This window comes from Mirounga angustirostris, unplaced genomic scaffold (assembly GCF_029215605.1).
Source record: "Mirounga angustirostris isolate CCGP_5_RB_7025 unplaced genomic scaffold, mMirAng1.0.hap1 SCAF_4, whole genome shotgun sequence".
NCBI lineage: Eukaryota > Metazoa > Chordata > Mammalia > Carnivora > Phocidae > Mirounga > Mirounga angustirostris.
In genome coordinates, this window is record NW_026991712.1 from 165494149 (window position 1) to 165515677 (window position 21529).

At 52.0% G+C, this 21529-nt stretch overlaps 2 protein-coding genes across 12 annotated transcripts in view; one reads left to right on the plus strand and one right to left on the minus strand.

Moving 5' to 3' along the window:
• The first annotated feature begins 4543 nt into the window (after window positions 1-4543).
• On the plus strand, window positions 4544-16375 carry FNDC5 (fibronectin type III domain containing 5). 5 transcript variants are annotated; one of them, XR_010411027.1, is made up of 7 exons: window positions 4544-4787; window positions 6417-6532; window positions 7038-7236; window positions 7562-7651; window positions 9477-9610; window positions 10509-11253; window positions 16239-16375. XR_010411027.1 is itself a non-coding variant. In XM_064589533.1 (6 exons), the coding sequence occupies exons 1-6, from the start codon at window positions 4580-4582 to the stop codon at window positions 16263-16265; spliced, it is 774 nt and encodes a 257-aa protein (XP_064445603.1). In that variant the 5' UTR covers window positions 4544-4579; the 3' UTR covers window positions 16266-16367. The 5 variants fall into 5 exon arrangements, 4 of the variants coding, with proteins under 4 accessions (XP_064445603.1, XP_045754125.2, XP_045754123.2 ...); XM_064589533.1 differs by lacking the exon at window positions 10509-11253 and having other exon boundaries at window positions 16239-16367; XM_045898169.3 differs by lacking the exon at window positions 16239-16375 and having other exon boundaries at window positions 9944-12051.
• Window positions 15351-21529, minus strand: part of S100PBP (S100P binding protein) — a 34632-nt gene continuing 28453 nt past the window's right edge. For 5 of the 7 annotated variants that reach the window (XM_045898173.3, XM_045898171.3, XM_045898172.2 and 2 more), the window contains 2 exons: window positions 20242-20329; window positions 15351-17973 (listed from right to left, as the gene is read on the minus strand). In XM_045898173.3, the coding sequence (XP_045754129.1) occupies window positions 17829-17973; window positions 20242-20329 (233 nt within the window). In that variant the 3' untranslated portion in view covers window positions 15351-17828. The remainder of the gene's footprint in view (window positions 17974-20241; window positions 20330-21529) is intronic. The other 2 variants (XR_010411026.1, XM_064589532.1) reach the window with 2 other exon arrangements.

The window sequence follows — 21529 nt, forward strand, 5'->3', positions numbered from 1 at the left end:
GGCTGTGTGAGGTTGGGCGAGATTCTTAACCTCTCTGGGTGCTGTCAGATGGAAGTTGGTTCCTCTGTAGATGCTGAAGAACTGAAGAGATTTGAGGAAGTCTCTTTTGCCCAATCAGAAAGCCTCAACTCGCCCCTTACAGCACACCAGCTAACATCACCCCGCCCAGCCATTCTGTACCCCAGCACTCCATCTTTTTCATAGCCCCTAAGAGTCTCCGAAGGGCTATCACTTAGTCATTAGCTCACTGTTTTACCTCTCCCACTGGAATGTGAGATCCATGAGGGCGGGAATCTTATCAGCTTGGTCACGGCTGTGCCCCCAGGACCTCGCTGAGGACCTGGTACTTGTAGGTGTTCATACATACTTCTTGCATGAATAAAGCCCTCCCTAGCCCAACTTCTCTTGCAGCTTGGAACAGCCTTCCAAATCCGGGCTGTTTTTCCTGCTCCCATCATCACAGCCCATGAGCTTTAGCAACCCCTCTCACCCCTCCCTGCCATCCTCCTGTCTTCCCTGCTTCCCCCCACAAAGATTCTTTTTTCCCTCATATGACTAATTCCCACCTGACTCCCAGTACTAGTTAAGCTCAGGCATCACCTCCTCCAAAAAGGCCTCCCTGCTTTCCTTTTAAATTAATGCTCCCTTCTGACCTCTTTAGATCCTTGGTGCCTCATGGTGCAGAGGGTCGTGTCCTCTCTATTTTAAACATCTCTCTCCTCTACCATGGGAGCTCTTCGGGGCCTAGGGCCGATCTGGTTCATCACTTTGTCTTCAGCACCCAGGCCCAGGCTGGCCTGGCCCAGGCACTCAGGAAACATTGAGCTGGGCTGGTGTCATCACTGCTGTGATGGAGACTTTGAGGATTGGGCAGGCCAGACCAGGGTCTCCCATGGCAAGCCACTTCCTCACTTGGAGCTTCAGTTTCCTCATCTATAAAATGAGTATAACGATCTTGACTCCTCAGCGTTGTGAGGATTCAAAAGAAGCATCTCTCATGTGTGTAATGTGCTAGCACATGGAAAATATTTGGCGAGCGGTAGGTCTCTTCCCTGGTGTGGTCTTGGGCCCGGGCTTAGCAACTGCCTCTGTAAGCTGCAAGCGCCTGCTTGTACGTCCTTTAGTGAACCCTGGGCCAGGATCCCTGCCCTAAGGATCCCTCAGAGGGGAGGGGAGGGGGTAGGCAGCCTGGATCAAACTCCGTAATTCACTGGCTGTGTGATCCAGGGCAGGTTCTCACACCTCTCTGAGCCTCCGCTTCCTGATCTGGAATGGGAGCCAACAACACGTGACCCCTAAGACTCAGAATAACGGGACAAAAAGTCAAGTTCTTGGTAGGTGCTTGATTATTTATATACCCAAAGCAATCTCCTGCCCTTCTCCTGATTCTTCCTGTGATTTGGGGTGTGTATATCTAAGGAACTCCCTAGACAGGACCATGACCATTCTAGGCTGTGCAGGGGAGGCTTCCCATTCTAAATGGTTACCTGGGGTCTGGCCTGGGCACCTGCAGCCTGAGTGAGGTACTAGGACTGGGGGCAGCTCTGGGCACTCCGGAGGATCCAAGCACTCATGACTAGCCAGCCCCCTTGGAGAGGTCTGTGGAGTCACCCAAATGGAAACCAATGCAGCCTGAGAGGGCAGAGGCCCACCGCTCCATCCCCACCTAGATCCTCACTCATTCATTCATTCATTCTTCCACTGCCATATTTCCAGAATGTTGCACCGAGCCTGGTACATAATAGGTACTCAGTAGGTACATGTTGGAAGAGCAAATTTATTCCATAAATTCAACACACATTTATTGAGTGCCTACTGCTTGTAGCCCTGTGCTAAGAACTGGTGTACAGATGGTGCCCACACAGCAACTGGTCCTGAAGCCCACTCCCAAGATCACCAGGGGCTTAAATCCTCGCAATTCTTCCCACCTCCTACCCAGCTTCCACTGATTGCCAGACTCCAGGCAAGAAGGCTTTCCCCGGAATTGTGGTCATGCCCAAGCACCCCATGCATCATGGGGCCGGGGAAGGCTACACCCCCACAGGCACGACTCTCCGAATCCTCCCTGTCTTTCACTTCCTCCTCCAACCACTTTCCCCCTCCCTCTCAAAGTCTTAGACGCTGCCATCACCCACCCCCCTCCCAGTGCCCTACATCTACCCGGGGTTATACCTGGAGAGGCCAGCAGGTGGCGTCCGGGCTCCCCTTCCCCCGCGCTAGGCAGGACTCCAGACCCCACCAGGACCCTCTCCCTTCTCTTTTTCTCCCTAGCGGGGACAGGAGTGGACTCTGTGACCTCTAACTGACCCCTCTCCTTCCTGCTGGCTCCTGCGATGAGGCCTAAGGAGACTCCAGCTGCTCTTGCAGGCCCCCGGTTGTCTTATCCTGCCTGCTGGGGTTGGGGGGTCCCTAAGGGCCAAGCTGCAGCTGGTGGGGCGGGGCCGGGCGGGGTGGGGCGGAAGGCAGTTGCCGAGTGAAGAGAGAGAGAAGAGAGAGGAGAGAGAGGTGCTTTGGTTCCTTGGCTCCTGCCCCAAACAGGTGGAGGTCCCAAATGAGCCTCACCCCAGCACAAGGTATGTGGCTGGGGAAGCCGATGGGGCTGGGGGCTTCAGCCTGCCAAGCAGAGCAGTCCTGGCGGTACCGAGGGGCTGGCCGGTTGGGGTCCGCCCTCAGTAAGAACCCTCGAGCCCCCTCGCATCCTACCCTTTCCAAGGTGACCCATAGAAACTTGGGGGTCAGTGCAAGAAGTCCTGGGGTGGGCATTGGGAGAGAAGAGCCCCACTGCTGCTCCTGACCCACTGAATTTCGGGGAGCTATTTCCATCTCTGGACCTCAGTTTCTCGATCTAAAATGGTGGGCGAGGGAGATTTTGAAGACATTCTATGGGATAACTTTGCAAAGTGTCCCTTTTCAAAAAGGATTAGCCCTTCCTGGAGCCTCTGGAAGACCAAAAAGCCTTTCAGACCCAAAGGAGGGGCGCCGGGGTGGCTCAGTCGTTAAGCATCTGCCTGGGGCTCAGGTCATGGTCCCGGGCTCCTGGGATCCAGCCCCGCATCCGGCTTCCTGCTGGGGGTGGGCGGGAAGCCTACTTCTCCCACCTCCCCTGCTTGTGCTCCCTCTCTTGCTGTCTCTCTCTCTCTGTCAAATAAATAAATAAAATCTTTGGGGTGGGGGAAGACCCAAAGGAATGCCCCTTAACGGTGGAATTTCAGATGGGAGGGGCTCATCTGGAGATGTGGGGGTCTCTCCGTGTTGAGGGCCCTGGGGCCCTGGTCCATGCCTCCCTCCTCAACCTTGTTTCTCTGACTGGGACTCAGGGTGGAGAGTGCCACAAGTTGGGGGCCTTCCCTCGCAGCCGGCTCTTGGCGGAGGTCCCCCGTTAGGGAGAGGGTGGTAAGTGCAGGGCCGCTCTCTGCCTCTTCAAGAACAGACAGGGGGTGGATTGGGCAGAAGAGTGTGTGAGACCAAGGCAGGGACAGCAGTAGGCATAGGGGTGTCCCCAAGGTGGTGAGGAAGGAGCCATCCGCGCCCTTTATTAACTGGGGTTACTTGCCAAGTCTCCACAGCCCCCTGCACTTTAGAGTCATTAACTCATTCCCTGCTCACAGCACTCAGCGGGGCCAGAATGGTGGGGGAGGGGGCTGGAGCCACTCTTCCCTCACCCGCTCTTGGGAAGAGATTGTTCCAGATTGTTCTCTGGCTGGGGAGCATCTGGTACAGGCAAATTCTAGGATCTCAGGGATGGTAGGGTGCGTGAGTTCACTCTGGCTGCGGAGACAGTCGAGTCAAGCACACGCGTGGGAGTCAGATCAGCCTGTGTTCAAATCTGGCTCTGCTGTGGGTCCTTGGGCAAGGCAGGTGACCTCTCCGAGCTGCAGTCTCCTGTGCAAAACGGGGGTCGCAGAGCGCCCCTTAAGGGGTTCAGTGAGAAGGGGCACGATGCAAGTCAAGCTCTTGGCACAGGGTCTGGCACCCAGTAGGTGCGGGTTGTTATTCTCATGGAGCCAAAAATGGAGGCCCGAAGAAGGGGAAGGACTGGCCGGGCTCACAGAGCTAGGTCTCCAGTGAGTCTGAGCACCCTCTTCCCGGCCGCGGTAAACACTGAGCACCTACTGTATACACCCCAGCACTTACTCGGCTCTCTAGTCTACAACCCCCCCCCCCCCCACACACACACATGCTGTGACACTCCCCTCTGCTCACGTCTGTCCCGGCCCCGGCAAGGCCTCAGGTGTGGGGTGGGGTAGGGGGTGAGGACCCCCAGGCCGAGGGAGGGTGGTGGGGGCCGGGGGACACCGATAAGTGTCTGGAGCGCGCGTCCGCCCTCTCCCTGGGGGAAGGGCAGGGCTGGGGCCGGCGCGGGGCCGGGCGCGGGGGGACAGGGCCGGCGCGCGGGCGAGCCGTGGGCGCCCCGGCGGCCGGCGGGCCGGGAGGGGGCGGGCGTGGGGGGCGCCCTCCGCCCTCACCCCGCCCCGCGCCTCTCCCCGCAGCGGGGGCGCCCCGCCCCCCGGGCGCCCGACGTGGACGCGGCCGCCGCCGCCGCCGCCGCCGCGCGGGAGTCGCCGTCCGCGGAGCCGACATGCAGGCGGCGCGGGGGGGCGCGGGGCAGCCGGGCCGGGCGGGCAGCGGGCCGGAGCGCGAGCGCCAGCGGCCGCCGGGCGCCGGAACCGCGTCCCCCTGCGCCGCCCCGGGCCGGCCGGCCGGAGGAGCCGCCATGCGCCCCGGGCCGCCCCGCGCCGCGCTCCGCCTGTGGCTGGGCTGCGTCTGCCTCGCGCTGGTGCAGGCGGGTAAGGGGGCCCGGGCGGGGGGCGCAGGGGGGGCGCTCCGCGCGGGGCGGGCGGGCGGGCGGGAGTCCTCGGGCCCCTTCCTGCTCCCCGCCCCCCCAGCCCGGCCCCGGCCTCTTCGCCACCTCTTGCCTCCCGGGCCCGTCCTCCAGCCCCCGACCCCTGGCCCGCCACCCCAGCCTTGGGGGTGTAGGGTCTTGCGATCCCCAGTCCTCTCATCCCATGGCCCTGACCCCGGGCCTTTGCCTCAGGTGCCCGAGCTGAGCTCCCTTCTCTGGCCTGGGGAGCAGCTGAGGACACCAGTCCCCCCACCTTGGGCCTCCCTCCCTGTCCCCAAAGCCCTGCAGGACAACTCTGCGGGTCAGAGCAGGATGGGGTCCCAGTTTGCGTGAGCAAGTGTGAGGGGGATGGAGACTGGCACCCTAGAGCTCGGGGTGGATGGGGTGGACCCCTGAGCCCGCCGCAGTCATGGTCTGGCCTGCCCCCAGCGCCGGCCTCATCCTCACCCAGCCCAGCCTCTCCTGGGGCTCTGTATCTGTCCCTTTGGCTTCTGGCACCTCGCTCATCACTCCCTCTACCCATCTCTCTGTGGCTCAGTGCTTTCTCTCTCTCTCTCTCTCTCTCTCTCTCTCTCTGCTTCCTCTCTCCGTCTGTCTCTGATAGCCCACTTGTCTGTTTTCTGGTTCTGTGTCTGCCGCCACCTGTCTGTGTCCCTCTGTCTCTCTCTCCACCGATAGCTTTGTCGCCCCAGGCCCAGCCCCTGGGGCCTCAGGTCCACTCCTGTGTGGGGCAAAGGGTGCTGCTCAGGGCCAGGTCTTTCCCTTGCCGCACTCGCCCCTTGGGAGATGTAGACACTGTGTGACTCCAGGGACCCCCTTCCTGCTCTGATCTCCACCATCCCTGTCTCCCTCCCACTCCCTTCTCGACTGATCCCCTTTCATCCTCTTCCCACATGCAGAAGACCCTGCCTAGCCTGTACTCTTGACTCCCCTGAGAGAGCCTGCTCTGAGTGACCCCATCTTCCCCTGCAACCTCCCCACTTGCCTCTTGGAGCTGGCAGAGTGTGGAGATGAGGCTCACGTAGACCCTTCCCCAGGCTGCATTCTGTCTGCCTCACTGCGATATGGGGGTTCCTCTCCTGATCCTCACTCCCAGCCCAGGGCTCATCCTAGCCTGGCTCTTCTCAACCTCTGGGTCTTTCTCCTTCCCTCAAGGTCACTCACGTAACAGTGTGGTATTGTAGAAAGAGCACTGGACTGGGAGTCCTTTTGACTGCTTTCCATCAGACTAACTTTCAGCACCTGCAGACCTGGCCACCTAAGCCTCCCCTATGTCTGGCTCCCCACCTTTTACCACCCTTCCATTAGATCTGGCCCTGGCCCAGGCCCATCAGTTTTAGCTTGGCCCCGGATAGGGCCAGTGTGACTTGTGGGGGCTCCCACCCTGGACACGAGGAGCCTGGGCCTCTCAGGCCTCACTCTTGGACCACTAATGAACAGAGACCCACGTGCCAACCCCATTGGACGCCTTGCTTTCTTCCTTCCCCCACTGCGTGGCCTTCCCCAGGTTCCCACTTAGTGGGCCTGGGCCTCAGCAGGGGGTGCTCAGGCTCAGGTGCCTCCCCACCCCCAGATAGCCCCTCGGCCCCAGTGAATGTCACTGTCAGGCACCTCAAGGCCAACTCTGCAGTGGTGAGCTGGGACGTCCTGGAAGATGAGGTCGTCATCGGATTTGCCATCTCTCAGCAGGTAACCCTTGAAGGGCTGGGAGGGGAGGACACATCAGGATAGTAGCAGGGGATGGGGAGGAGGGTGTGCAGAAACAGAAAGGAAAAAGGAATCTAGAGCAAGAGGAGACAGGTGGAAGAATTGTACATATGGCTTGGAATGGGGACCCCAGAGGGGAATGGATCAGTGAGGAGGGCTCTGGGGCCTTTGACTGGAAACTGGGAATCGAAAGTCTGGTTTTGATCTCACACAGACCTGAGTTCGGGACCCGGTGCAAGTTCTCACTGGAGAGACGATCTCGGGCAACTGTTCTAACCTCTCGGCACCCACACCGTCTCCCTCTCTGTAAAATGGAGCTAGCGATAGTCTTAGCCAGCTGCAGAGATGAGGGGTGCGTGAGGAAGCTTAAGTGTGTAAAGGCTTTAGCTCAGTAGCCAGGTGAGCCCTTGTCACGGCCAGAGAGGGGGGCCGAGCGGGGTCGGTGGCTGGGCACTACCAACAGTGGGCCTGGCGTTTGCCCCGGCAGAAGAAGGACGTGCGGATGCTGCGCTTCATCCAGGAGGTGAACACCACCACCCGCTCGTGCGCCCTCTGGGACCTGGAGGAGGACACCGAGTACATTGTGCACGTGCAGGCCATCTCCATCCAGGGCCAGAGTCCCGCCAGCGAGCCAGTGCTGTTCAAGACCCCTCGCGAGGCAGAGAAGATGGCATCCAAGAACAAAGGCAGGCCTGGCACTGTTAGGGGGGTTGGGGGAAAAGGGGGGTCAGGGCCGGAGCAATGGGTGGCTCGAGGAAAGCACCAGCCCCCACTACCTCCCCGGACCCCCAGACCTGAGAGAGAGGAGGTCACCCTAGTCCCCGAGACAGTGGGGATATCAACTCTCAGCTTTGGCTGGCTGCCGCCCCAGGTAGCCATCAGCATGTTCTCGAATCTCTTTGTTAGGTGTCTGGACACCTGTAGAGATAAGCACTTAAGATCTTGGGCCTGGCCCTAGAGGGGTGGCTGGGGACTAAAAGAACCTCGGACCCAGTGTCTCCCTCCCCGCAGATGAGGTGACCATGAAGGAGATGGGGAGGAGCCAACAGCTGCGGACCGGGGAGGTGCTGATCATCGTAGTGGTCCTGTTCATGTGGGCCGGTGAGTGCCTCCAGGTTCTTCCTCACTTGGCCTCTGGGGAAGGGAGGCCCCTTTTCTCCCAAGAGTGGAGGCAGCTGAGAGGTGATGTGAGTAGTCTTGAAGTCCTGCTCTGGGGACCAGATGGGACCCCTTCTCTAGCTAAGCTCTCACGAGAAACTTAGCGGATTGAGAGCTAGCTGCCTCGGAGGACCTGTTATTTGAGTCCTTGCCCTTCCCTCCCTCGGGAGTAGTTTGGGCTCCTGGGGCAGACACACCCAAAGCCCCTTTGCCTTCTGGCCCTGGCTGCGGCAGCCACGCCTCCTTCTGGGGTGCCGGGCCTCCAGGTGCTTCAGGCTTGGGACACTCTTTGAAACCTACTCCTCCTTCTAGCCCCGGTTCTGAGTCCGCCTCCATAAAATGTCCCCAGTCTGTCCATGAGCATATGGCACTGCTTGTCTCTCCCTGTAGCTCCTCTTAGATGAGGTCGTTGGGCTCACGTCTCTGCCTTTTCCCACTTGTCTGTGAGCTACTCGAGGATAAATAACACATTTCATCTTGGTACTTAACTCAACCAGCATTTTCTGAATGGCCTCTCCGTTCCAGATAGTACTACAGTCATGACTAAGAAGAGCCCGGGGCTTGCAGGAATTGGCTTTAGGAGAAGCCAGACCCCTACTTAACTATAATTCAGTGTTATGGGTGCCAGGTATGGGGGCAGAGGAGAGGGTATTAATTCTAGCAGTAGAAACTAGGAAAAACACAGAGAGGAGGAAACATGGGATGGGAATTGAGCTTTGAAGGATGAATAGGAGTTTGCCAGGCAGCCAAAAAAGGGAACAGGGTTCTGTTGACAACATGTATAAGAAACAAATTCAGTTCAGTCTGGCTCAGTGCAGCTGTGACCCAAGAGAGAAAGTAGAAAGGGGGACAGTGAAGGAAGGTGAGGCTATAAAGTAGGCTGGAGTCCGTTTTGAGGGATTTGAACACCATGCCAAAGCTGTCTTAGTTTGGTGGTTGAGAGAGCAGGCTGTATTGTAGAAGCATCTGGAAAAAATATTTTGTAGGCACATCGAAAAACAGGCAGTTGTAAAAAAAAAAGGGAAAAAAGAAAAAATAAAGGCTTGTACCAAAGAGGTTTCTGGTGCATTATCAGATATGGCATAGATAGTATTTACATAATCGTAACAAGATAAACGTGGTGAACTATCCCAAGACTGCGATTGTGATCTGTTAGGATGACAGGAAAGGACGTGGGGGGAGATGCTAGCCTGTATCTACCAAGGTGGAAAGTCAAAAGATAGGATCTAAAGCAGGTGGATCCGGAAATAGCACTATAAATAAAGCAGAGGTAAAAATGGAGAAGACACCTACCAGAATTGGAGCTGGCTTCCTTAATAGTATTTGGCTTTCAAAAACTATCATGTTCACATATTAGTAGTTTGCTAACAATAAGCATTTAGCCGAGCGCAGACCCTGGAGCGCACACCCCGGCTCCCCGCACCGCGGGACCTTGAGCGGGTTCCTAGGTTCTCTACGTCGGTGCCCTCACTGCGAACTACAGGTGCCCTCCTAGCGCTCTGAGGACTTGGGGGCATCGGCCGTGCCCGTGCCCGGCTCGGCGGGCATTACTGTTTCTATTTCCCCTCACTGGAAAAGAGAGCTGTCAGGGGTTTGATGAAGGGAAGCGGGGGACTCGGGGCAGGGGGTGGCCGGCGGGGGGGCCGGTGAGGCAGGAGCCAGAGGCCACCCGGAGCTCAGCAGGTGCCAGTGGGAAGGAAACGGGTGGGGGCACTGGAGCTCTGGCGTCTCACTGCTCTCCCTTGTCCCCCCCCCCGCCCCCCCCCAGGCGTCATCGCTCTCTTCTGCCGCCAGTATGACATTATCAAGGACAATGAACCCAATAACAACAAGGAGAAAACCAAGAGCGCGTCGGAAACCAGCACACCAGAGCACCAAGGGGGAGGTCTCCTCCGCAGCAAGGTGAGCTCAGGTCTCGGGCCTGGGTGGGCGGCCCCTGGGCTGCAGCAGGGTCAGCGCGGGGCCGGGCGCGCATGCAGCTGGGCAGAGCCGAGCTTGGCCGCTGCCGGTGTGACGCAGGGGACGCTGCACGTGGATTTCGGACCTTCTCCTATGGCCGGGTGCCAGGGGCCAGTGGGGTTAAGAAAATGCTGTGAGTGGGGAGGGCAGAATGCTTGGTTGGTGTGGGACAGCACGAATAGGGGGTTCTGGGCTCATTTCGGCCCCTGCCGTGTTGTGTGACCTTGAGCAGGTGCTTCACCTCTTTGTACCTTCATTTCCTCTTCTGCAAAACAGATATGAAAACCTTGTCAGTGCTTGCTCTGAGCCGCTCAGAAGAGACGGTAGAGAAGTGGGAGGATCTCATGGTTCTGACGATGATTATCCAACAAACAAACATCTGGCCCTCTCTACATTTCCTCCTCCCTCCCATCTCCTCACACCCCCTGGCTTACTGTCTTCTCTCTTGGTTTCTCTCTGGAGCATTTTCCTGAAGCCTCTTAGTAACCCCCATCTCCAGAAGCACGTCGACAGTGTCAGGGGCCGAGGCCGCGCTCAGAGGCAGGTCTGCAGGATGGGAGAGAACCAGCCGGCGGGATGGCTCTGCTGGGGGTGGACCGGGGGCTGGGGGGCCCAGGGCCTGGCACCCAGTCTTGGCAGCTAAGTGAGTGAGGCCGAAGGCTGGGTTTGAGAAGGCAGAGAGACGAGACAGGCAGGCAGGGCTCCTCCTTCCCTTCTATGCGGGACAAGAGCCTGGCTTTCAGGCGGCAGCCCTTCCTTCTCGTGTCCTCCCCCTATTTTCAACCTTGCAAGAAGTCTATTCGATTAGCCCTGGCTGCTTCTCTCATTTTTTTCCTCCCAGTTTCCAAACAAGCCCTCGGTGAACATCATCGAAGCATGACTGCCTGTCTGCAGGGAGAAGGATTTCATTTTTCTTCTCTGCTGGTCTCCAGGTCCATGGGCACAGGGACAGGGAGGACTATGGTGGGTGGGAGGCCCAGCTAGCTGCACTGTTCTCCCTCTTCCCCATCCTAGTCTGGTGAAGGAGGCTGAACTACAAACCCAAATTCTGCAAAAAAATAAACAAGCCACAAAACTAAAAGGCCTGGCCCCATTCTGGAAAAGGCAAAGCTGCATGAGACACAGCCTTCTTTCTGCCTCCTCGCCTCTCCTGGACCGGCTTCCTCTTTGAGAAAATGCACAAAGCTCTTGGGAGATGACAAGCACCTAGACTGACTCCAGCGGTGTCTATCAGACCGAGAGCCATCAGGGAAGCCATGGGGCAGGGTCATGGCTGCCAGCAAGCCTTTTCTGGATCCAGCCATCAAGGACTTGTTTGTGGTGTGACGCACAACTTGGCGAGCGTGTAAGATGTTCTGTTTTGTCTCTTTGGAAAACACGACTGAAGGGCTTCACTCCAGAGGGCAGAGGAATTCCCCGAGCTGATTGCCTGAGGCCTCTGTCTTTGGCCCTTATTCCGACTATAACATCATTAGTCTGGAGTCTTAAGAAGACGAAGTGAGGAGGAGACCTGGGAGGTGCTGGCCCCATTTCTTTAGGAGGAGTCTCTTGGAGTTGGAACAATGCTGGCTTACACAACTGAAAAGGTATGTCCACGTGGGACATCCTAGGGGCTGCTGAGTCACCCGCTCTGGAGTGGAAACTGCTGGAAGACAGGCCTGAGCCATTACCGTGGACAGTCAGAGCAGCCCTGGCCTCTGGGGTCTCCATATCTCGCCATCTCATCCAGGGTTCTGTGAAAGCTACCCAGGGTCCTCATGTCCTTCCCTAGAGCCTGAGTGGTGTGAGGTGACAGGTCTCTCTCTCCACTGCCCCTTTCTGGTAAACAAAACAAAACAAAACAAAATGGTGCTTGATAAGGGAAGGCAGACTCTTCCCTGGGACTGACAAGTTACGGCTGCTGAATGCCTGCAGGGGAAGAGATGGGCCTCTGCGCCTTCCGTTGGTGGCGAATGACGGGCATGTGGGAGGACTGCGCCTAGCACAAGCCTGGCACAGAGTAGGCTGTGTGAATACCTGTTGAACTGAACGTTAAGAGCAAGTGGTCCCCCCGCCCCCCAAGCCAGAGAGCTGAAAGCCATCACCCAATGACCACCCCTTCCTTGCGGTCTACAAGAGCTCTCCCGGCTAGGCCAGCCACCACTCTGCTTGGCCCCAGTGTGGCAGCACAGGGAGGGAGGAGAGACAGGGTAAAAGGCAGATGTCAGCAATACTAAGGGCTTCCTCATGGAAGGGCATGAGGCTCCACTCATTGTCTTGTGACTTCCATCCCTGCTGAATGGGGCTGCAAGGCCAAGGCTCCTTAGGGGAGAGGTCCTTACCTCTGATCCAGTTAGAGCAATAACCTCTTTTTAAATGTAAAATAAAAGACAAATGAAAAGGCACATCCTTGTCTTCTGGTAAATGCCCAAATGTTACCCTCTTTTTCCGGCAATTGGCAGCAAGTCAGGATGTGTGGAGGAGGGAGTCCGTTCTCTCTCTCCATTTTGGCCTGCAGCTTCTTAGGGACATGCCTGCCAGCCAAGCTGGAGTTGGAAGGGAAATCTCGAACAGATGGGGGTGCACGTGTAGGAGGAGAAAATAGCTCCTCCGCCTTCCTATTACCGAGGCCTCCAAACCCAAGCTTGGGCTGCCTCGCCACACAGGTACGCAGGCTGGTGCTCAGTTTTTAGAAGGAAGGGTTCTCCCCTTTGGGCGGGGCTGGATGTTTTCCCTGACCAGAGGAATGCAGTTGTAGTGTCTCCCCAGAGTGAGGAGGGAAGGAAGGAGGAACTGCATGCTGTTTGGGGCGGTTAAAGGGACATCATTAGGATTCCAACAGCAGGCTGAAAGGTGGAGTAAGGATGTCATTAGCCAGTGAGCAAACCAGTGAATGGGACACCTCGAACACTCCTGTCCAGAGCCAGCAAGAGCTGGAGAGAAAGGGTCAGGTGAGGGGGACTTAGGGGCACACTGTAATGGAAGGTTCCAAGAGGAGGAGAGCAAGTCTTAAAGGCTGGGTGGGAAAGTGGAAATCTGTTGGCACCCAGAACTCTAAACCACACGTGAGAGAGGTACTTGCCAGGCCCCGGGTCCTGTGCGCCTGTCTAGTGCCATGTGGCGCAGAAGCCCCGAGGTCAGCACCAGGTACGTCCAGCCAGCTTTGGGGGCCAGGGGGTTAGCGGTACCTGTAGTACGTCAGCTGAGGGTATGAGGGGGATGGGAGAGGAGTGAACAGTCCGGTTTAGGGAAACCCCATTCCCTGTAGTTACCTCCCTAAACCCCCAAGTTCTACAGCGGAGCTATTCTTGGACCAGCCGTCATGCCCAGAACCCTACAGCTATGACTTGAGCCGGGGTCCCCTCTTCACCACATAGACCCGCAGATTCCTCACAGCTTGGGACGGGTGTAGGCAAGTTCTGGAGACAGAGGCCTGAACTGCAGGCCACGCAGGGCCTATGGGAGAATGCCAGACGAGAGGCGAGGCTTCCTTGTCACCGAGTGACCCCTCAGGCCAGCTACTTCTCTGGGGGGGGTGGTTTCCTTACTTGTCAAGAACAAAGGGGTACGAACAGAGTCCCAGAGCCCACCTGACACCTGGGAGTAGGAGCCAGGGGGCTTCCTCCCAGGAACAAGAGGGAAGCCCCAGGGTCTGGAAGAGGAGGACTGTGTTTCTGTGGGGCAAGAGTCCTTCTCTCTTTCTGATCCTGTCCTTTCAACCCAGGCTTTTCAGGGTAGCGTCCTCCAGAATCCACTTTTAAGACCTCTAATTCAGCTCTTTTTTTTTTTTTTTTTTTAAGATTTTATTTATTTATTTGCGAGAGAGAATGAGAGACAGAGAGCACGAGAGGGAGGAGGGTCAGAGGGAGAAGCAGACTCCCCGCTGAGCAGGGAGCCCGATGCGGGACTCGATCCCGGGACTCCAGGATCATGACCTGAGCCGAAGGCAGTCGCTTAACCGACTGAGCCACCCAGGCGCCCCTAATTCAGCTCTTTTTAAAAATATGTAGTATTGTACCACTCCAGTCATGTGACGTTTTAGATTGCCATGTTATTTCTTACCCTCTTTAAACCTATTTGAGTTTTTGGGTTTTGCTCTTAAGTGGCCTCCAAGAATGAATTACTTCCATAAATGGGAAACACCCCCTGGCTCCAGCCCCACCAAATATTCCCAGAATATTATGCAATATTCCCAAACCCTCAAGTGTCACTTGAAGCTAAGTCGAAGGAGATCCTCATATACAAATAGTTCCTTAGTGATAATAATGATTCAGGACTACGACATGGAGTGTTTTACAGGTTGTCCAAAAGATTACATACCACCCCCTTCTCAACGGGTGCTGGGGAAGGTCAGATTTTCTGTCTGTGGCATGTTCCAGTTGTCACTGGAGGAGGACAGGTGGGGAGGATTGACAAGGCAGGAGCTTGTTCATTAAGGAATTCCACCACTGACCAGCTGATACTTCCTGTGACAAGTGGAAATTTTTTTCCTGACAGGTGCTCTGACATACAAAGCAAGCATACCCTAGAACCAGCTTAGGAATAATTGTTTTCTCTTAGAAAAGCAGGACAACACAAAGAAAAGCCAGGAACTCTTTCTAGTTTTAGGTCCTTGGGTTTTTTTCTTCCTGTAAAAGCTCCAAACAGGCTAGAGAATGACCCCATTCTTTTGAGAGAAGGTCCATTTCTCCTCCTCCTCACTTTTCCGTAACATAAAACAAACTAAAGGTAAGAACACCACCACTTCAAGAGAATGCAGCCTGGTCTCTGAGACCTTTAATGTCTGCAGTAATGCATTGCTAAAAGGGAAATAAGCAACTACGGTACCAAGGATCTACACCTGACAGAAACAAAATGGGTATGTATAGGTCAAGAGTACCTCAGAGGAAGACAATATCAAATAGCTGAGTATTTAGCAAATCTATACTGAAGCTTTTGCTTGGACTATAGAATATCCATTAAACAAAACTTACATAACAGCAAGCCCGAGAGCCCGTCCAAACATGTCACTACTTATTTTCTCAGCATGAGTTGAGATTTTAAAAGCTTTGGCTAATACAGGTGACAAGCTTTTATTGCTGTTATCCTGGTCTCCTGGGTAAGTCTAAGAAGCTCAGGTTCCCAAAAGGGTTCTAAGGAACGCCGTGTCCCCCACATCTACCCACACTTATTCCACCTTCATCCCAGGTTCCAGGAGCAGTCAGTTTCTGGGGAAGTTGGGTTAAGAACTACCATCAGTTTTGTATGATCAGTTCTGGTTTCCCCTACCCCTTTCAAAGGGAGAATGCTCTGGGATGACTCAGCTTCCTCCTTAATCAGCACCAGCTCAGGAGAGGCAGACAGGGGTCCCCGCACAGCCATGGGAAGGAACGGAAGGCAGTGCTTGTCTGATCGGGCTGAGCTGGCTCCCCCTCTGCAAAAACAGCACAGTGGTATTTCAGGCTTTCCTATGTCAGGCTCCTGACATGCACTACATGTAGCTGCAAATCCCAATCAATTTCAACATTTCTTACCTGCTGGAAGGCCTTTCTCAACACTGTAATCTACCCTCAGAAGAATAGGGAGCGTGGACCCTTGCCTCCCCAGTACCACACTCTACTAACTGCCACCCCCGCCCAGACCCCACTAACCTGCCCACGCAAAAGAGGAAGGAACCCTCCTTCAAAGCCTGCAACAGACGGCCACAGTACATATGCCACGACAAGAACTTTTATTTCTCTTTAATGACATTAAACACAACTGCTACAAGGAAAAAAACATGATAAAGAGGAGGCACCAAACTTCGGTTTCGTAACTGATCCTGACATCTCAAGTCCATCAGGCCTGCACGAGATGCAAAGCTATAGGTTATTGCAAGCTCTTATAAGTAAACTATGTAAACAGCACGTTTTTACGCTTTGTCAAGACCCCTGTGGTGAGAACATCGTCATGAATGAAGAAAGCTAGGTAGGCAGTTAAACGCACATAACCCTTACTCAAATAAAATACAGCAAGAACTCAGGAAATACTAGACTGAGAACCCAACACCAGGTATGAGATATGCAGCTTTAAAAACATACTAAAACTCCAGATTTTACCTACTACCATCTTTAAGGCAAACATGCCTGGTAATGAGTTTTCTTTGGCTTTGTTTTTTTTCTTCTTAAAGAATACCATGTTAACCGCTAGAGAACAGTTCTCTCCTCCCCCAGTCCAACAGATTTAATTAAGCTGCTAACGCTTTGGAAAAACAGAATTATTTGAGCAAAGAGGAAATGTGATTGTCACATTTTCTAGTTAACCCGTCACTCATTTGGCAAAGGCAATGCTGCCATTACACATTCAGACTTAAACCCTCCTTTACCAGGAATGCGGGAAGATGAGCCTAAGCAAAATGCTGTCCCTTCACTCCTTGGGTTCGTGGGCAACTAGACAGCTCGGGTGCTAGTTATTCCAGCTACAATTAATTGTTATTATGCTATGGTTCCAAAGGTAGACGTCTGCTTATCTCACTCCATCATGCTAACTCAGGGAAACCTGGAGAAGTGATTAATGTAGTAAATGTCCATTATGCCAAGTAAAGTAATAGATTTTGACTCTTGCCTTTGAACAGAACTTTGCATTTGGTCCCAGAATCTAAACCAAATGTCCAAGGAAGAGAATTCTCACCTAGATGAAGACAGTAAACACCTCGGGACATCCATCTAAGCTGATTGGTGGCTTGAATGACCAAACCTTTCCCTCAGTTTCTAGAGCAAGGTAGGGTGTTTAAGATGGGTTTCTCACATACAAAGGTGGGGCTGATGAAAACACAAAACCAGACAGAGGCAGTTAGCCCAGTATCACAGGCCATGCTATGGCAACCATGCCCAGCCCTCACGGAGGGTGAACAGCATGAATGCGGGACTGCAAAACCTCCCAACAACTGTCTAGAGCCATCTGTAAAGAAAGAATAACAAACTCCTCAGACATCCCTCAGGATGGCTGCACAAAGTCTGTCAACTTAATTTAGAATACCAAACCTTTAGATCAGGTAATGCTTTTGTACACAGGCTTAATCACAACTACATTAGACCCACATTAGTGGTTTTGTCCAATTGTGTTTCAGAGGTTTAACCAAATGAGATGGTAACAGCTGGAAGCTAAAGGCACGTCTTGTTAACTAATAATGGAGACAAAAAAGTGCCTCTCCAAAGTCTCTCCGACAGGATGGAGCTCATTGACTAACACATCAACTCATACTTGAAGTTGGAGTTGAGCAGATGAAACGAAGACCAACTCACACCTCAGTAGCATGGGCTTTCTGGCTTGTCCTGGAGGTAAGACTCTGGGTGGGGAGCTCTTTAGTAAAGAGAGCAGGGAGGCTGTTCTTAGGAGGCAAATCTAGGTCTAACAGGATACAGGAACACACCAATAGAACCTAAGGAGCATAATGGTCACTGGTGAAAAAAGAAGGAAAATCCTTGAGAAAAGGCAGAGCAGACAATCCGTCACAAGACCACAAATCGACAAGGGTTAGTCAGCAGTCTTCCGTCAGAGTTAAGATGTGTAAGATCTGTAAACCTATTGTGCAAAACATATTTAATGAAGGGGGGGCAAAAAATAAATAAATAAAGGCAGCTAGTAAGTACAAAAAGGAGAGAAGATTTACACTTTTAATTTGTCCTTTCAACAGGATTTTTGTCCTGCTCCATCCTACTTCAAATGTCCTGGATTACCAACTTTAAAATACTGACAAGTACTCAAGAGATTCAAATAAAAATGTACAAGGGGTTGTTAAAAGTGACTTATGTCCACTTATAAGTCATCAGCAATAATTAACACTGGCTTGCAGCCTGGTAATCTCTTCCTTACAGGAGATTAGAAGATGATTCTCTTTTGGGCACCAGAAGGAGACTTCACCTCTGTGAGGAGGTGGGTGTTTTGCTTGAGCCTAGGTATTCTGGCTTAATGCAGGCTTTCAAGAAGTGGCCACTTTCGATTTAAATAAAAAAAATTAAAACGTAACAGTGCTTAAACTTACATGCACACAGACAAACAAGAAGGACCTTATACAAAAAAATTTCAAGTCAGCAATGGAAATTTCCAAAAGGTGACAAGTTCTTTAAATAAAAATCTTGTGGAAAATAAAATTCAAAATCTACAAAGCACAAAAGAGCAGAAGATAAGATGCTGCTCTGAACAGGACCCTGGATAGGGACCTTCACTGCTGATGGGATGAGACAAATGGACTTGATGGGAAGTCCGGGAGACGCTGGAACCGATGGTGGCTTCGCCTGTTCCTGTCGACCCACTGAGTCAGACTGTATCTCTGCAGAGGTTTCTGCCGGAACCGAGCAGCGTAGTTTCTATCAGGAGAGAAGGAAAATAAAAACAGGAAAGATGAGGGTTTCAGCTGGAATGGCTATTTGTACACAAAATTTAAATGGCCTAGGCAACCATTTTAAGAATATCTTTACTTTGGGGCGCCTGGGTGGCTCAGTCATTAAGCATCTGCCTTCGGCTCAGGTCATGGTCCCAGGGTCCTGGGATCGAGCCCCGCATCGGGCTCCCTGCTCGGCGGGAAGCCTGCTTCTCCTTCTCCCACTCCCCCTGCTTGTGTGCCCTCTCTCGCTGTGCCTCTCTCTCTGTCAAATAAATAAATAAAATCTTTAAAAAAAAGAATACTTTTGGGCACCTGGGTGGCTCAGTCAGTTAAGCATCTGCCTTCAGTTCAGGTCATGATCCCAGGGTCCTGGGATCAAGCCCTGCATCGAGCTTCCTGCTGAGCAGGGAGTCTGCTTCTCCCTTTACCCCTCCCCCCTGCTTGTGCTCTCTGTCATGCTCTCTCAAATAAATTTTTTTAAAAATCCTTAAAAAAAAAAAAAAGTATCTTTACTTTTGGATATCAGATATTAATTTTACATTTCAATCCTCACAATTTTAGAAATTATTTATACTATTTTATTTATGTGAAAGTCAAAATGTAAGCGCTTTTTCCTTCCAACTCCGAAGCCAGTTGCCAAAGAGGTATTATGGTGATATGTGTCATATACATGAATGTTAAGAAAACCTAACATATAACGTATAATAATGTTTCAGTAGGAAAAAAATATTTTCTCCCTCAAGAAACATTTAAAACAGGATCTATATTTCGTTGGCTGCATCAGACCTGTACCTCCAACAGGACCTCACTGTCTGACACAGCTCAAGGTTGCTCAGGACACAGCAGTTAAAATTAGAATAAAATTCCCAGAGAAGGTAAGTCAGCATGTGAGTATCACACTGCAAGTTTAGAGACTGAATAATTAATAGCATGGACTCACAGTAAAGTTTCTTGAGCTTCTCCTTTAATCACCCCCAGTCCTTTAGGCTGGGGTTCTGAGTAAGACCCTCTGAGATAATTTGATCTCATTCTCAACTCCAGCTGTTCCTAATAACCACCTGGGAAGCTTTTTAAAGGTAAAGATTCTTGCCCCCAACCCCTGACTTAATGACTTAGAATCCCTTGAGGCAGGACCTGGACATCTGTATTTTTAGATATCTCCGCAGGTGACTGTCAGTAGCCAGAGCTGAAAATAATTCTAACATTTTATGACATTTATCTAGCCCTATATGCAAGTACTTGCTGAATTCTTTAAATACGTCACCTCATTTAATGTGAATAACAATCCTATCAGAAAAGCACTATCGTTAATATCTTGTAGAGGTAAGGAAACTGAGTCTCAAGTTAAATAACTTGTCCAAGGTCATAAAGTGGAGTAAGTAGAAAAGCCTGGATTTGAATTCACACCTATCTCCAGAATTCATCTAATAACCATCATGCTGCCCTATCTTTCTGAGATCTGCTATGATTTTGGCAACTATAGGGTCAACACTGAGTATAAAGGCCCTGAGGTGGGAGCATGTGTGACATATTCGAAAAATAGCAAGCCAGTGTGACTAGTGCAGAATGAGCAAGGGGAAGAGTAATAGATGAGGTCGGTGAGCTAACCACGTCAGCCCAGGCCATGGTCCTTATAGCGGATTGTGAAGATGGGAAGCCACTGGAAAATTCTGAGCAAAGAAGAGAACGTGAATCTCTTTGGCTGCTGAGTTGAGAATAGTAGACAGGCAAAGGCTGAAGCAGGGAGACCATTTAGGAGACTTCCAACAGTCCAAGTGAAAATGATGAGAAATGGTCAAGTTATGGATATATTTTGTATGTAGAGCTTATGGGATTTGCTACTGGGTTGAATATGGGGTGTGACAAGAATCAAAGATGACTCCAAGATTTCTGAGTAACTGGATCAAAGTAACTGAATAAATCTGTAAAACCACACTACATCAAGAATCCAGAAGATCCAGAATAGAAAGGCCCTTTGACATGAATTAGTCCAACATATTAGTTTTAGTGATGTGAGGACCAGAGAAGTGGCATGACTTGATCAAAATTATATAACTAAGTTATAAACTGCAAAGCTAGTACTGGACCCCCCATTTCCTGAATTTCAGCTCAGTTCTTATTCCATTATATTCTACTGTTTCTTTTCCCACCTCTGGAATTAAACAACAATTACACCCCAACTCCCCACAACATTCCGCCTACAGCCAAATTTTCCTCCTCCTCCTCCTCCTCCTCCTAATCACCCACTCACCTCATGGTGAGGTCCGAAGGATGCTGCCATTTTGGGTTCTGCCTATGACAAACTTGACCCATCAGGGCATACAGTTCCCCCGAGGCACCTGTGACACAGAGGGATCGTGGTTAGGAGGCAGCTCAGTGAACTTGCCCATGTCAGCCTACGTCAAAGCATGTGCTTTCAGGGAAAGAGAAAACAGGCACTGGTCCTAATTATATGAGTATCACAAGCAGTCAGCACAAAAACTGTAAGCCAGAGAGGGGAGCTTGCTCTCAGATGATGATAATGATGATGAAGCAATAATGACAGCCACCATTCATTCACTCAACACTTAATAGCTCCTACAATGCGTGAGGAACTTCAGTGATCTCTAGAATATGGTGGTAGACAAGACACTGTACCTGCGCTCAATTAAGTTATATAGAAGACAGGAGATTCCAAAACTTGTGGTAAGTGCAGTGACAGGAGAAACACAGGCTGCTGTGAAGCACAGAGACTGGAAGGTGGGGGTTTGAGAAAGCCCTCTCCAGGGTAAGTAAACCAGAAGCAGGGATCAAAAGGATGTCTAGAAGTTAGTGAGGTAAAGAGGGGTGGGGGTGCGGGTATCCAAGAGAAATAGCTAATATGAAGGCCCAGAGTTCTAAGACAGCAAAATACATTCAAGAAACGAGAAGTTGAGAATAGAAGGCAGATGGGGGCTTTCTGCTAACAAGAAAAGTTGTTGGAGGCAATTTCTCAAATACCTGGGAGCCTGGCAAGGTGCTACGCACTTTATATACTATCTTACCTAATTCTAAAAAAAAAAAAAAAAAAAAAATCTCATATGGAGATAGTTGTTATTAACATCTTTTTGGAAAGGGGATACTGTGGCTCAGGGAGGTGGACTTGCCTTAAATGCTCAATCTCAAAACTGGCTCCTGTCTGACTCCGTACTTTTGCCACCATCTGATAATGCTAATTTTGCACTTAAGGGCTGAGACTTAGGTTGAAGCTTGCAAAAACAGAAATTATGATTAGAGAGAACAAAATAATTTGCCTAGACCAGTGATTCTCAAATTTCAAAATGTATCATAATCAGGGGAAGTATTGTAAAGCAGATTACTGGGTCCCAGCCCCACAGTTTCTGATTCTGTAGGTCTCCAGTGGGACCTGAGAATTTGCATATCTAATAAATGCCCAAGTGATGTTGATGCTGCTGGCCTGGGAACCACACTTTGAAAACCACTGCCCTAGACAGTAGAGACTTTTCTTTCAGCGAGCTCACACACTTCCCATTATCTTCTCCACTGTGCTCTCAGAAACC